The sequence below is a fragment of the Colius striatus genome, chromosome 6 (assembly GCF_028858725.1).
Source record: "Colius striatus isolate bColStr4 chromosome 6, bColStr4.1.hap1, whole genome shotgun sequence".
Classification (NCBI taxonomy): domain Eukaryota; kingdom Metazoa; phylum Chordata; class Aves; order Coliiformes; family Coliidae; genus Colius; species Colius striatus.
In genome coordinates, this window is record NC_084764.1 from 5,883,234 (window position 1) to 5,899,675 (window position 16,442).

At 45.1% G+C, this 16,442-nt stretch overlaps 1 protein-coding gene across 2 annotated transcripts in view; it reads left to right on the forward strand.

Annotated features, from left to right (window-relative positions):
* CSTPP1 (centriolar satellite-associated tubulin polyglutamylase complex regulator 1) overlaps window positions 1-16,442 on the forward strand; it is an 84,895-nt gene that overhangs the window by 60,831 nt on the left and 7,622 nt on the right. For both annotated transcript variants that reach the window (XR_009818884.1, XM_061997732.1), the window contains exons 4-7: window positions 4,175-4,259; window positions 9,583-9,668; window positions 12,148-12,343; window positions 14,870-14,979. Coding sequence is in view for 1 of the 2 variants with exons in the window: in XM_061997732.1 (XP_061853716.1) it covers window positions 4,175-4,259; window positions 9,583-9,668; window positions 12,148-12,343; window positions 14,870-14,979 (477 nt within the window). In the remaining variant the exon portion in view is untranslated. The remainder of the gene's footprint in view (window positions 1-4,174; window positions 4,260-9,582; window positions 9,669-12,147; window positions 12,344-14,869; window positions 14,980-16,442) is intronic.

Sequence of the window (16,442 nt, forward strand, 5' to 3'; positions counted from 1 at the left end):
ACTGGAAGGGTAGCAGCAGCAGTACAGGCTTGGCAGGGGTTTGAAGATCAGTACAGCAGAAATGATGACTGAATGGTTAAAGTCCTTCCTGTGCAACTCTAGCCATGCCATTTTACTTTTCTGTACTTATTCTGTTAAGCTCCCCAGCTCCTTCTGAGTGGAATTTATTAGGTGCTTTGCAGTAGAAGAGCAAAGTGTTATGTTCAGCTGTAAATGAACATGGATCACATGTAGATTGCAGTCTCTCCATCCTTAAGTACATGGTTTGACCAACTTTGTTCCACGGTAAAAGCATGGTAGAGCTTGTATAGCTCACTGCCCTGTGCTGTGGAGTCAAAGTTAAACTCTGTGATTTGCTTCATTTGTTACTGGAACTTGAGATACAGCAATTTGTGGTAGCAACCAAAGTAGCAGTTGTGGATTCCAGTTTTCACTCATTCTGACCGATACCTTCCTTCTTTTCTTTCTTCCTTCATCATGCAGCGTTCAACACTATTTACTCAGCTGTGGCCTGGAGACAGGAAGGAGCAATGTGGTCATGCACCAAAACTGCCCTTGTTTATTCCAAGCAGCTCTTGGCAGACAAAATGTTACATGGGCAAATGTAATTTTCTGCATGGTCTTCACTGACCTTGCTGTAGAGAACAGGAAAACAGTCATCACAGCAAACTGTAGAGACCACCTAAGGTTTGTGGTGATCCCCCTTCCTGTGTAATAGGTACCCATCTGTAGTTTGAGAAATTGATGCTATTTAGCCATCAGGCATCTGAGGTGTCTACAGTCTGAGTTATGCTACAGCCTGTGTACTCCAGTGCCTAAGCTGGTGCTGTTTCTCCAGGCATAAGAGGCAGAGAGCTCCTTTCTTTAAAGAAGGAACTTCTGTGCACCACTTCAGCTTTGTGTACACTTCCCATCTCAATAGACCATCTCAACAGTTTGCTCAAAGACTGAAACTGTAATTAATTCCACTTTTATTGACAATGAATTTCACCCTCTGATATGCTGGTTGGAGAGGATCTCTGCCACTCTTTGCCAAAGTCTTTCTGTGCAGACTTCTGAATTTGCTTTATGTTGTGGTGTTGTTGGAGGAGTAAAGGTGATCCTATGACTTGGTATGGAGAGGGAGGAGAAAAAGACAGTGTAAATTATTGAAAGTTTTAAAAGTATGTTATTTTCAGCAAGTGAGAGAGCTCTATCTATGCCTCTAAACTAGAGCTTGCTTAGGGCCCAGTTTCCCTCTCAAGCTACTTTTGTCTAGCAACCTGATAGGGACTGCAAACAAAGTGCAGCTTTCTCAGGAAACCTCATCCTTCGCAAAAAGCTTCAACTCCTTCACCTTCAGGGGGAGAACAGCAGAGGCTAAGATTCAGAATTAATGAAAAGAGGCTTTGCTGATGAAAGTGGGCAGATTATCCTCCTAGAGCCTATCTGTTCTGAATGCATGAGGCATGCTTTGTACACTGCTGGACACCACAACTGTGGAAATGTAAAGGGGATCAAAGCAGAGCAACTGATACGACTGGGGTAAGTAGGGAGGGATGTAGAGGGTAAGGTAAACTTGAACAGACTTTAAATAAATACAGTTATCACTTATATAGACTGAGTGAGATACAGTATGAATAAAGGGTTATTAGAATCATCTCTTGAGAAATGAAAGGAAAATATCATGGAGAACAAGAGGCATAAGGATGCATAAACAGGGAGTCAAGCTTAAGCAAACAAAAAGTTTGAGTGTTGCATCAAGCTTCCAAATGGTTGACTCCTTCAGACCAACATGTAGACTCTTTAGACAAAGATCAGAAGTTTAATACCTAGCATTAGTCAAAGCTAGATTTAGAAAGACTTGAAGAGTAGTTGTAAGAGGTCCATACTGTCCTCTTCAGTTGTGACAAAGTGCCTTTCAAAAGAGCCTTTTTATGCCAATTTGTCTGTTTTCCTGTGATCTGCTTTCTGTGCTGAGCCTGTTGAAGATGGTTTTATGCAACTTGCATATACCTTACATGATCAGATAATTTTCCTAAGAACTTAGGACCAGAATGTCTCTTGCTATAAATTACCATTGATCTAACAAAATAACAGAGAAGAACATTTTCCTCTGTGTAGTGTCAGGAAAAGAAATAGTGAGCAGAACCTTCATCTCAAAATAAACATCTTCCTGCTCATGATACCTGGGACTTTTTTAGTAACAATCCTTTTGCAGTTGTACATAAAACTTGATGATGCTTTCCTTGATGGCATTCAAGGAACTGATTAGCTAATATTGCAGGAGAAAACCCCACCACCCCACTGGATACCATCATTAACCCAAGCTCAGATATACACTGACTGAAGGACCAAGGTGGTATCTGCCATGGAGAGCGGCCTCTGGTTCGTGTTTCAGTAAGAAATGGCAATAAAAAGAAGTTTGAATGCCCTCTGTATTCTCCCAGATATTTGTCATTTCAGTGCAGTGACAGAAGTTTAATTCAGCTCAGCATTCAGGATTGAAAGAAGAGAAATTCTGGTGTATTTATCCCTACAGTAAAATAAGTGGCACAAATCCCTGCAATGGCATTAGAGTTCTGCACAGGCTGGGACTTCCTTATGTTAGAGCGGATTCCTGACTGTAGAGTTGGCTTTTTCAGACAGAGCAAAATCCCCTTTTCGTAGCATGACCCTAAACTTTTCATTAGACAGAAAGTCCTCCCAAGAGCAGTGCAAAGTATAATACTCTACAGAATGTCTCTAAGGGATGCCAAAGAATCTGACAACAGGGTTTTTTCAGCTAGAGTTTCCTGAGTGGAAGAGGAAAAAATTAGTTCTCTCCCTTTTTTTCCCTTGACTTCCATGGCTAATACTGTAGTTAAAGTCTATAATTTAATAATGGTAACAGTCTGCCTGCAGTATTTCCATAGTCAGCATTGAAAATATGAATTGGGCTGGGTTGGATGTCACAGTTCAGTGTCCCTTTGGTACCACATAACCTGCCTCTTGAAACATCTGACAAAGGTGTAGCAGTTCCCCTCTCTCATGCTTTTGATGAACTGCTAGGCTTTGAGGAGTTGTGGAGATACAGAGGATTTGCAGCTGTCATGTGGGACAGGGTTGATTTTTTGGATGGGAACCTGAGGAAGGCTAAGATGTGTCTGTGGCAAAAGAACCCATGCTCTGTACCTCAGTCCTGATGCCTGTGCCCTTTGGATCCCCTCCTGACTACTGCTTGGCTCTACTTCCAGCCCTGGCGCTTTTATCCATACTTTGCATTTTTCTGTATATAGAAGTACTGCAAAATTACTGCTGTTCAGCCAGTCTTCCCCTTAACTCCAGTCCGCAGCCTTTTGGACTGTGAACGTGCAATCATGTAGGGCTTTTTGACATCAGTATGTTTCCATTCCCTTGGGAATCCTATAAGCTTCCCCAAGAGTCACCTCTTTTAGACTCCTGCTGCCGAACCACAGAGGCTTTTCTTGAGCAGTCTTTCACAAAGCTGCTCTCTAAAACATAGAATCATTCGATTGGTTTTCTTGTGTTTTTTGGAGCTTCATTTTGCGCTTCCTATAATACAGTGACCAGATTTGTACACATGACTCCAAAAGAGACCATCCAGCTGCCTTTCTGAATGCCAAAGTAATAACGTCTGTGGTTTATACTCTGCAGCCTTCCATACACAACCCAAAAACCTTGTTTGCCTTTGTTACTGCTGCCAGATGCTCTGTGGATGGTTTTCAGGCGTATTGTGGTGAATGTCATCATGCCAGTGAATTTCAGCAAATTTAAGCAACTTTGAAATGATTCCTTTTTCCACATGGTTGTATTCAACTCAAACCAAACTGTGTTCTCACTTAAAACTGCCCTGTTTTGGTTACCTCTTTTTCACACTAAATCATTACCTGGTAATAGTTTCTCCACAGGAGTCTCTTCCATCACTACCTGTTACTGGTTTCTCTGCAGGAGCCTCTTTAATAGGATTTCCCTTTTATCAGGCCTTCTTCTGATTGTGTTTGCTGGAAACTTCCTCTGAAGAGCCCGACTTTGGGGGTCTAGGGAGCAGTTATATTGTCATCAGCACCCAGCCTACCTGAATAGAGAGTGGAAGGGAATACAAGGGTCCTTTTCCTAGACAGGAAGCAAGAGAGCAAGTAGAGGGAACAGCCTGTAAATGCACTAAGATGTTCTCACCTCTCTCTTCCTGCAGATTTGCTGACAGCACAGGAATATCACTGCCTGCTGCAGCTGCTCTGCCCTGACTTCCCAATGGAACTCACTCAGAAAGCAGCAAGGTGAGTCCTCATCTTCTCTTTTAAGGCAAGATCAGTCCTACACACATGGACTCAGGAACTAGATCTGTGCGTAAATGTATGGACAAGGACCTTCAGCTTTTAAGATTTTGGGGAAAAGAGATATCATGCTTTGGGGTTAAGAACAGGATGTTTGTCAAGCAATGAGAAAGAGTGTATATTTAAGGTATACTGAGACTGAAGTACCAGTGCAGAATGCTGCTGCCTTTACATTCAGAAGATGAGTTGCATATAAAAGAATGTTACCCAATGTGTTTTTAACTGACATGACTTTAAACTGTATTTCAAAGACTGTCTACCACCTTTAAGATGTGTTCCCCCCCACCCCAGCTTCCTATGGTTGATTGCATTTAGAAGGTACTAACCTCTGAAGGATTGCCAGTGTTGTAAAATAACTTAGCTAAGAACGTGGTACCTAATCTATTTGAAATTTTCTTTTCATCTAGACAAGGCCTAAAGCAGATAGATGGCTCAGGGCACTGATAATGTGATATGGAGGGGGATTTTTTACTGATAGTGCTTGCTGGTTCCAGTCCAGCCCAGCCCAGGCAGTTGATTATTAACTATCTGATAAAGAAAAAGTAGTAAGGTACACACATGTGTTGGGGTGGGGGGTCAGTTCAGATCTCAGCAGGAGCTTGTGCATGCACACATGTATAAATCCCAGCAAGGTTACTAAATAAATGCTCTCATTCCTGGCCATCTCAACCTTTTTTTCATGGACCTAGGTGTGACATTTGGGAACAGGATCCAGATCAGGATATTAGATGCTGCCTGTTTGTTCACGGCCCCAATATTGAAAAGGTCCTCATTTTGTATTTGTCACTCTTGCTCTTCTTTAGCATCAGTCCCATGAAAATTATATTACAAAAGTGAAGAAGTGTTATCCATCTGACAGTACTTCTGCTTGGCTGACTCTCTGAATTCTTCCCTGGCTCCTATGTGCTGTTATCCAAGCTGAACCGCAAAGTTGTGTTGCTTCAATTAAAACGAAACGTTGAGCACCACTTTTCCCTCTAGCTCATCAGTGGGCTCCACAGAGTACAGTTACTTGTCTCCAGTGCCAGACTAAGAATGAACCATGCAACCATGTAGCAGGGCTATCCCTGCTGCGGCCTTGCATGGAGGTACGCAAGCACCATTCCCATGCGCCGGTGTGCGATTCAGAGGGTTCCAGCTGAGCTGAGCAGGAATTTGTGATGGTGCATGAAGGGAGACTTCAGCATATCTCCACATGTTATGATGTTTGTGTCAAGGAATTTAATGTTCAAGGCTGTTGTAAACTAGAGGCCCCATTCAGGGGCCTGCTGCACTGCTCTGTGTGCGTGTGCTGGAGAGACAGACAAGCCGGCGTTGGGAGCAGGTGTTGGAGAGAAATGAGATCTCTGGCAGAGGCACCCAGGCTCAGGTGGGGATGACCTCACTCCTGCTTTTGGCTGGCTAGAGATTTACTTACCCATTGCTATTATTCTGTTACAAACTAATCTACTTGAACCATTTTAATAAAACACCGTATTTGTAAACCATCTTTCTCTTTCCTTCCAACTGTTGCCTGCTCTCTTGCCCTTTGCATGGTCTACACTTCCCATTGTCCCCCTTGGTCTCTGCCAGTTAGAGAGCTGAACTCTACAGGCTGTCTTCCAGCACCAGTTTGTTGAGTCCTTGCAAAGCGTGAATGCCACATGGAAACCTACTCACGTTGTTCCTCCTTCACTTTGCACACCTCCAACGGTTTGGTTGCTAATCTGCTTGGGGAAGGACTTAAATAAAGTAGTGTCAGGAGTAGCCACAGCATTGACTGACACAGCCAGGAGCTGTGCAGTTATTGGTGCTCTTGGGAAGAGTGCAGCCCTCATTGTAGTCTCAGTGCTGCATGACTGAGATCATCTCAGAGCACGGAGCACTCCACTCATCCAGGAGCTGTTGCTATGCACTGATAACAAACACTGGGACTATGATCAGGAAATGTCAGAGCAGAAGAACAGAGGCCACAACAATATAGGTTTTATTTGCATAACACCAGAGAGATCCATTTTTCTCTTCCTGGTGCTACACGAATGCAGATGTCATATCTAAAAAAGAACCAAGCTGTGTCTGTGAGATTTCTTGGATGGGTTTTTTTTCTTCAAAGGGTTACAGCCATTAGAAGAATGAAGATTTTAATCTATAGAGATATCTTTGATCTTCAGAGAGACCTTTAGGCTTTCTGAATCTTGAAATTGAAGAAGGAAAGAAAATGAAGGGATTTTTCTGATTTGATGCCATGATTTCAAGATCTGTACCTCAGCACTCACTTCTGTAATAGGAAGACAAGGAACTCACTGCCTGCATTTGAGTAGTGAGAGCTGAGGAGTTTGCAGCTGTTTTATGCTGCATGGGAGCTCATGTTGCTCTGATTAGTGCTAATGGAAATAGGGTTTGCAAGTTCTGCACCCCTGTTGTTAAGAGATTGTCTGAGAGTGCAGATCTTGCCCTTTTTCTGTGTTCTGCTTACTTTTGCTTCCATCTATCAGTAAACAAACCAATTCTCTGAAGACTCATTTGAGCCAGCCTGGCCTTAAGACAGATTGTGTCACTTAGCCTTTAATAGTAGCAGAAAATAGTAAAGGTCCTTCCAACTTGCCTGGTCTATGGGTACATCCTGTCTAGATTGGGTTTCTGGGGTTTGAACCACAAAGAGTTTCTCCACTGGCACAGTGGCAAGGCTTTCCTGCCAGTCAAACCCACTTGAACCCTGAAAGACCACTACTTCCTTTACCAGGGTCCCTTAAGTACCTTCTAAAGTTTCTCCTTGATTTTCATTATTTTCATTATTCATTGAGAGGCAACTGCTAGCTTTGTAAACATGTCTGTGCCCCTAAGGGCTTCAAGTCTAATTTGGACAAGAAAGAATGAATAAGAAGTCCCTTGCAATGTCAGCTACCTGATGAACTCTTTCTGAGTTGCAGTTCAGACTTTCATCCTAAGCTTTGGTCCTGCTGTCTGGGTTACAGTCTGTGGCTGGGATTCTCTCCTTGCCAGAGAGAATCTTTTAGGGAAGAAGTGCAGATATGTTGCATATGATGCTCTCCCAGCTTCCCTGACTGCTCAGTCAGCTGGCTGTGTGTGGAAACAGCCAGCTGTAGTCAATCTCCTGAGAAATGATTGTATTGGATTTAAAGACTTCTCAGCATTTCCGGAGTGCAAACTCCTGGGCCAACTTACTCCAGTCAGTAACCCAGCACCAGAGTACACCTGCTTCTATTTAGACACTCCTCTGTCACATATGTGCCATACAGTCTTCCTTAGAGGCTGCTTGCTGTTTATAACAGCAAGAAATGTCAGTCTCAGACCTCTGCTTACTTCCTCATGCCCTCATCTAAGTAAGAGCCTGAGAAGTGGTGCTGCAGAGCACAGCCATTGACCACAGCTTTAGATTTAATAAGTGAAATGAGCTGATTGTCATGAAGGTGATGTAATATTGTCTCTTTGCATAACAAATACATTTTAAAAACCCACTCCACTCTTGTTCTCCTGCATCTCCAGAATGGAGAAATGAGCTGGCAAAAGCTTTGGAACTCGTGCTTTGAGGGTATCTGGGAGACAGACAATCATTTGAAAGGAGGGAGTGCAGCTTATCAGGGACGTGGCCCATCGTGTTCCCAGTGCTTAAACAGTGGTTGGAAGTTCCAGTGGCTGAGCAGTATTGCCTGAGAGATGAAGATGCTCTGCCTGCCAGCTTCAAAGCCATTTCCTTGATGTGGCCACTGACAATCTCAGTGACATGCTTATTAGTGAGAATTAAGAACTGAAGCTACTGCTTCTTTAGACAGGAGGAGGAGGCTTCTGGAACATAATAAATAAATCAGAAGCACTTTGACATCTTCAAAGGGTTTTGTTTTAAATACTGGCTTTTCTCTTGGGGACCCTCTTAGCCCCAGTCTTTCTTCTTTGAGATAATTAATTCAAGCTGCTCTACATGTTTGATTTTGCCACAGTGAAGAGAACTGGTCTGAGTAGCAGGGAAGTCTTGCAGGATCCTGTAACTCCTCTTGGTCAGCCTTCCACACAGCTCCCTGGAGTCTTTTACATGAGACAGAAGAGTGGTTACTCAGCGATGCGTGCTGCCAGAGCTGGCCCATGGATTGTGTTTGTCCTCATGTTCAGAAGGGTCCTGCTAGAAGACCTGTACTTTGGCTGTGATGACCTGGTGATCCTTCTCCTCTTACAATGATATGCCAGATACTGACTGTACAGGCTCAGTAGATCTGCACACAGTTGAAAAGAAGCGCCAACTGCCTTTCTGTAGCATCATCTAAATACATGGGTTTCTACCATCGAAGTGGACTGTTTCCTTCTGTTCTCCAATCTCAGGTGTCATTGATCAGCCCAAGTTTGATTTTCCCCACTTCAGAGACCAGCCTTTTCATCCTTATGTAGTGGCAGTGACCAGAGTATTGATTTCATTTTCATTATTGTGAATGCTTTTGCTGTAACTTCTGAAATCCAAAGGTGGGGAGGTTTTTTTCCTGAAAGGACGAGATGGGCTTTGCTCTCACTTATACTTCATCTCTATGGCCTGTGCCTGGTTGTTTCCATATTCACAAAGTATGCTTCAAAATAGGGATGCATGTAGCTCCCTACAAGTACTTGGAACTGAGCAGAGAGAAAGAAGACACTATCCCAGACTCAAGAAGTCTTCAGTTTCAGTGAAGTTTGACCTGATAATCAAATGACAGACTTGTTAGATAGGAAAAGAGACCAATTAATTCTTTGGGAACGAAGGACAGGGTGTTCACAGTGTGTAATTAGAAAGCTGATTGTTAGTATGATCCTATTTCCTCTGTAGTCAAGGAGTTGGAGTGTAGATTGGGAATTAACAACTGTTGTTATCCTTATGAATCTGAAAATATCCCAGTTGGATGAATTCCTCTGGTATACAGAGCAGTAGCCTAAGTCTCATTCTGCTTACACCAGTTTGATACTCCTGTAACTGTTCATTTCATTGTTTCCACCAGACTTTGAATGCTTGCCATCCAGGTCACGCTGCTCTGTTTATACTGTAGCTGAAGTGTGTGACAGCATTGACATTCAGGATCCTTCACTACAGGTTCTTAAGCTGCCTTCATTCAATATTAGGATGTCCACATCCATGCAACAGTGGGTGTTCCTATTCCTCTCTCCTAACCTCTTACAGTGGGCCAAGCCACTAGCAATTCTCAGTTGCACACAGCTCCCTAGCTGCTCCTTCTCTAGGCCTGGGCCTCCTGGTTACAGACTGTAGTTCTTTTATAGATGCTGAACTGTTTCTCTGTTCTTATCCTAGGATTGTGCTGATGGATGATGCCATGGATTGCCTGATGTCTTTTTCTGATTTCCTCTTTGCTTTCCAGATCCAGTTCTATTACTCAGGTAAGTGCTGGGCAGCTGCTGGCTTCACCCACTAGTATTGCATTACAACTTCCCAGCTTCCCAATCTCTGTGCTTTAAAAAACTTGTAAGGATACATTTTTTCACAGAAAATTTATGGATAATGAACCCTCCTGACGAAAGGCATCACTGATGCCAAGAGATTAGGAGGCCTCAGAAGGAGGTTCCAAATTTTTGTGAATAACAAGATACCTGTAACTGTAATGGCTTATGCATGTGTTTGTCTTAGCCTTGAGACACAAATTTGCAGCTTTATCTAGAATATGTTAGCACCTAACAATTAACTTCTATTAGGAACATTTTTTTTTCCTTTCCTTGATGCAGCATTTCTGCCTCTTGTTGGTCTCTGCTGGAGACAGGGTAAGAAAAGCCCACCAGCTGCTGCTTTGAAAGGAAAAGGAACTGGACAAATGGATACAATTCTTTCCCCTTAGTGCTCACCCAACTATGACTTGGTTTCATCTCAAAGAGTTTCTGAGCTGGGTATAGTTGCCATGGGTTTAGGAAGTCCCAGTGGACTCCCAAGAACTTCTCCAGCCTCCCCTTGAAATCATATAAAATTGTAACCTCCACAACACCTGTTGCCAAGGAGTTGCACACGTCTGCCACGTGTCCCATGAAAAACCACCCCTCTTGTTTGATTTCAGGGTTCCTAGCTGCAGGGAGAGCTGAACAGCTAATCCCCATCTACCTTCTTTGTATTGCTGGTCATTTATCATACTCCACCTCTCTCCCCCAGCTTCAGTTTTAACTACATGAGGTGGTACTTTTAAACTTCTCAATAGGAAAAGTACAAATGAAATAATACTGGTTTGTGTGTGTGTGTTTACATGTGCTCACCTACACATACACCTCTGTAAAAATCCCCAGGTGTTTGTAAACTACATTCCAGGAGACAAGGGGGAGAAACTTGGATAAGCATTCAGGTGCTTGTTCTGTGCATGGAGACTGCTTGAAAATACATTGGTCTGTTTTTCCTAGCCCTCCCAAAATGTGACTGAGGAAAGGGAGTCTCGTTCAGGGAACTGCTTAAGTGGACAAAAAGAGGGAAGCCCTTTCCTTTATGGAAGTTAGATCTTCTCCCAGGCGCTGGGGGCTGCAGGGGTGTCACTTGTGCTCTCCCAGCACACAGCACGGCCCAAGGGCAGCCCGAGCCGCTGGGTTGCTGCCCACACGCACTGAAACAGCTCCCTCTGATGGGCAGTCGGCCTCCAGCCCGCGGAGGGGCCAGGTTTGGATACTGGGAGGCGCTGGCTAGAAGCCGTGTTGGAGCATGGTCTGTGGGCAGAGAGTAGACTTGTGTGGCCCTCTGATCCGATCCAACCTGTCAGTTCCCATCGTTCTAACGGTTCAGAGGCAGCTGCTCTCCCCAACACAAAAATCTCTTTCTCAGTATTTCTTTGTGTATCCTTCCTCCCCCTGTAACTCCCCTGTGCTCACTACAACATTATCCCTGACAATTCATCAAAGAAAAGCAGTTGTTTATGTGGTGATTTTGGGTTGGGCAGAACCAGGCTTCTGATGTCTGAAGCCAGGGACAGCAAATGTGCTTGGAAGGTTTTTCTGTGATACACCAACTGTTTCCACTGAGCTGCAGAACCCCAGCACAGCCTCAGGGCCAACTGACATCCTGCCTTTCCTCTGCACCCACCTCACAAACAACACTACACTGCCATTCACTCGGGCCTTTAAATGCTCCTGGAGCCCTCCCAAGCCCACCCTGTGTACACACACTCATCCCAGCCCTGTCCTGTTCACCAGGCACAGTGCACACACACAGCCTGTCCTACGCTCTCCCACCAACCCACACACATGCAAACCACTCCAAATGGAATCTAGATTTGTAAACTGCTGACCACATCCATAAACAAACTTGTTTAAAATTAGGCTCTTGCAGTAAACAGCGGGTAGTATGAGGAGCCTGGGGAGAGGCTTTCTGCCAACTCTAGCCCTGACCTGCCCTGGCCCTTCCTCTTGATCCCGTGTTATATTTACTTTGGAGCAGCAGAGGCAAGCTGGGATACTGCCTGGAGCCCTGACTAACTTGCTCCCTTTCCTCCTGTTTCAGTTCCATTTAGTTTGTTGGATGAGTTTTTAATCAGTGGCAAGAGATGGAGAAGGGAAACTAGTTTTGTGTTTGACGTTAGCTTTCACTCTCCACTGGTTTATCTGTGTGCTACCTATCCCTCTGTGCCCTTGAGAACAATCTTGTTCAACAGAGTGAGTGGCCTCTTGTCACTGTCCTGACAGGAAGAAGCCAGCAACTTGTATGGAAGTGGCTGCTTGTGCCTGCAGACTATCTGGTCTGAATGTGTGGGATGCTGTGGTGTCCTGCATGTTTCTTGTTGGTGCTGTGTGCGACACAGAGCAGGGAATGACAGTTTAATCTCAGCTCTGGTAGGTCAGGAGGATGCTTTGCTGGTTTTAGCCCCGAGTTTTAAGTCATTTTCTGTTTTTCCAGAGTTCCTGGAAAGCGTGGCTGCCATTTACCAAGATCTGCTGGCTGGTAAGAATCCAAATACCGTGATAGTGCCAACATCATCCTCTGGGCAACACCGGCAGCGCCAGCTCCCAAATGACTGCAGCCCACTCGACGGGGTAGAGGCATCTCTCTTCTACCAGTGCCTGGAGTCTTTGTGTGACAGATCAAAATACAGGTATGAATGGAGGCCAAACCACAGATCTGAAGTCTTTGTCCACCCTTTGTGAGGTTGGAGCTGTGAAGAAACACAAGGTTTTGAACAAGGTGTAACTCCCAAATAAGTCTCATTGGAGAAGTATGAAGGGAGAGATTTGCATCTCTGCTTTCCTTCTCACTTCTGCATTGACACTTTCATCAAGGAGAACTCCATCTACCATCATGAATTAACTAGGAGGAGACATGAACAAGTGCAGTTGTGTTCTTGGGTTTTGAAGCATAGGAAAGGCCCAGTGTGGGGTGGCTGGAGTTTAAAGCCTTAGCACCAGGACAAGATGACCCTGCTAGTCAGTCCTGAGCCTGTGATGGAGCTGCTCTGCAGCCACACATCCCAGGCACAAGACTGGCCTGAGTTCAGCAGCAGATGCAGCCACACCAGACCTCACTGGACAGCACTGTCAGACACTTCCTCCTTCGTGGTTTCTTGCAGGTAGTGAGCACATGCCCTAGAAGGGCTAGATCCACAAAAAGGCTCAGGACACAAGTTCCACCTGATTCCTGCTTTAGGTGCCTGAATCCAAATTTGTGATCCAGGAAATGACTGCTGAGCTGCTGTCTGGTGCTATAGATATCTAAGCATGGAGATGCCAGGCTGCTTTGTTCTTTTAAATAACAAAAGCTTCACATTCCCTGTACATCCTGAGAAGCTTCAGATGGGAAGCCTCCTGTGAGCCCATCTGGTAGGTCAAGCTCTGCACAGCACTGTCAGGGAAGCCACTCCCAGCCTTTCATCCTGCAGCTCAATATTCAGCCAGGCTTTGGTAAGTAGCTTTGCCTGGGGGATCACCAGCCCACACCCACATCTGCCAGGGGTGCTACTGCACCACAGACTGTTCAACACTTGCTCTTTATGAAGCAGATTTATTTTGCATAAAATCATTTAAGGAATATTAGTCAAGAGCAAGGATCACTGTGATGAGAGTGTTTATCACTGTCAGGGCCAGGAGTTAAGGTGAGTGTAGGAGAAGAGGACACCTAAATATAGGTTCCTGACATATTTAGGCTATCATTGGAGAGATTTTCTTTGGATTACTATCATTGATAAAAGAGTGATAACAACCCTCATGAAAGTTTATTGTCTTCCAAAACAAAGGATTTCCCAGATGATTTTTTGTGGTGGTTTAGCCCTGGTTGGTTGCCAGATGCCCACTAATTCTTTCTATCACTCCCCCTCCTTAACTGGAGTGAGGTTTGTGTATTGAGATAAGGACAGGGAGATCACTCAGCAATTACTGTCACAGGCAAAACAGACTCAACTTGGGGAGAAAAGGTTTGATTTACTAATGAACCATCAGAACAGGGAGATGAGAAATAAAACCAAGTCTTAGCACACCTCTCCCCACCCCTCCCTCTTCCCAGGACTCTCCTTCCTCCCCCCAAGTAGCACAGGGGATGGGGGTTATGGTCAGTTCATTATAGATGGACTTTGCTGCTGCTTTTTCTCAGGGGGAGGCCTCCTCACACTTCCCTCTGCTACACTGTGGGGTCCCTCACATGGGAGACAGTCCCTCACAAACTTCTCCAGCGTGGCTCCTTCCCATGGGCTGCAGTTCCTCATGAACTGCTCCAGCATGGGGCCTGCCATGGGGACAGCTCCTCACACCCTGCCCCAACATGGGTCATCCACTGGGAGAACAGTCTTTCAGGAAGAGACTGCACTAGTGTGGGTCCCTTACAGGATCACAAATCCTGATAACAAACCTGTTCTGGCGTGGGCTTCTCTCTCCCCATGGGCTCCCAGGTCCTGCCAGGAACTTGCTCCAGTGTGGGTTTCCCATGGAGTCACAGCCTCCTTCAGGCATCCACCTGCTCCAGTGTGGGGTCCTCCATGGGCTGTGAGTGGATCTCTGCTCCACTGTGGCCTCCATGGGCTGCAGGGGCACAGCTGCCTCACCATGGGCTGCACCACAGGTCACAAGGGAATCTCTCTCCCAGTGCCTGGGCACCTCCTCCCCCTCCTTCTCCACTGACCTTGGTGTCTGCAGAGATGTTTTCCCATTCTCACTCCCTGTTGCTGCTGCAGTTTAGCAACTGCACAACAACTTCTTCCCCTTCTCCAAAACATTAATCACAGAGGAGTTACCTCAGTCACTAATTGGCCAGGCCTGGGTCAGCTGCAGGGTCCAGCTTAAAATGGGCCTTGCTTCCAAAAACCTGGCCCAGGCAAAACCACTATATTTTTGAAAGAACATGCTAAGAGTTGGGATGTGTATGCCTCAGAGGGCTTTTCTCCCTGTCCTTGCAATGGACATAGGTAAGACTGCTCTTAGGGATGGATCCCAGCTCAAACATCTTGCTTAGCAAAAGGGGAACAGATGCAGTGCTAAACAAGCAAGCTGATGGTTGTTTTAAACTGAGTCAGGGCAATTTGACAGTGTCAGAACAAGTAAAAGGGTTTATTTCTCCAGTTTGAGCTGAGTCTTGGGGGGAAAAAAAAGAAGACAATTTAAAAGACAAGGTGACCTCTTTGTCTCTCTTTTCCTAGCTGTCCACCCTCCGCTCTTGTGAAGGAAATGCTGAGTAGTGCCCAGAGGCTGACCTTCTACGGATTCCTCGTGGCACTTGCAAAGGATCAGGGGATCAATAGAGCCCTAGGTAAGACTCTTGTGAGTGGTACAGCTCTAGATTTTCAGTCATTCTGCATTTCTATGGAATTCCTCTGTAATTATGCCCCAGATTTTACACTGTCAGGAAGAGAGGGAAAGTTTTTCATCTTTTTGTTGATGGATTGAACTTTAAAAACATAATGCTGCACCTTACTGTTTGAAGCTGTGGCGCTTCTTCAAGGATAGAATGAGATATGCTGTCCTAAGACAGCAGTGCTTTACCTCTTTGATTGATAATCATTTTAGTAGAACTGTTGTTTCAACATGTTTAGCTGTAAAGGTTGGTCAGAAGACAAGTAAGGTGGATGACTGTTGTCAGCTGTTCAGAACTGAAGTCCCATCCTGTGTTTTAGCCCTTCCTTATCCCACACATTTTAAGTGGCTGCTGTCATCTACAAGAAAAAGGGGCACAACTAACAGGAAGACCTCTGCTTCTTCCTTGGCTCAAAGACTCAAAGCCCAGTCTTGCCCTCTTCTTCCCTATCCTCCCTCACAGCAGTGTGATTTCACCAGTATACTCATCTATGGCCTGCTGAATATCTGGTGGTATCACCAAACACAAACTGCTACAAAAATCTGTACCAGCCTGCTGTGGGAACCTAATGAGAGAGGTTACCAAGCAGCATCTCACTGCTCATTTCCATGTTGTGCTCATCAATACTGTTCTAGACCAAGGAAGCAAAGTGTTGCATTGGCAGAGGACGGTATGTAATCCATAGGTAATTCAGATTCACAGTTCCATCTTGTCCCCATATGCTTTGCTCATGCTCCTCTTCCTCTTACAAAAGGGAACAGAAATTGTTACCTGTGTTTGACAACACTGGATCCAGCAGGTACATTTGAATGTGTGGAGGCCCAAACACTCATTGTCACTCATCTTCACTCAGCAAACCATCTGGGCCAGTAACAGTGGGCTTTCTTTGTCTCTGGGTATCCTCTTCTTCTAGTCTAGGCTTGAGTATCTGCCAGTCCCTATATTTCAAAGGCAAACCTCAGTGAAAAGGTGTGTACCTTGCTTGAGGGCTTGTTCTTTTGCACAGGTGCGTGTCACAGTGGAGTAAAAGTGTCCCCTCCCTGGCCAAGCCCCTTCTTACAGCAAACCATTTAAGCTACTAATGCTCCTCTGGGGCAGGGCTGCTTACCCAGCAACATGGAGATTATATATCAAAGGTACATGAATCCAGCCTTGCAATCCCTTCTGCAAACAGGCTCAGGAAGCAGTGTATTCACTGGGGAAGGTGATGCCTGAACTGCAGCAAACAAAATCCGTTCTTTGCTTCACACTGTGCAATCCACCTTCTAGTCAAGTGCAAAGAAAACAGGTGAGCAGGAAAAAAACCCCTGCCTGCAGCCTTCATTGTGCCATCTACAAAGGACATGGGGTTTTGTTTCCATGAATGTGGGCCCGTGCCCTGGCCCTCTGCCAGCCTCCTGCGAGGCCTCTCTCAGAGG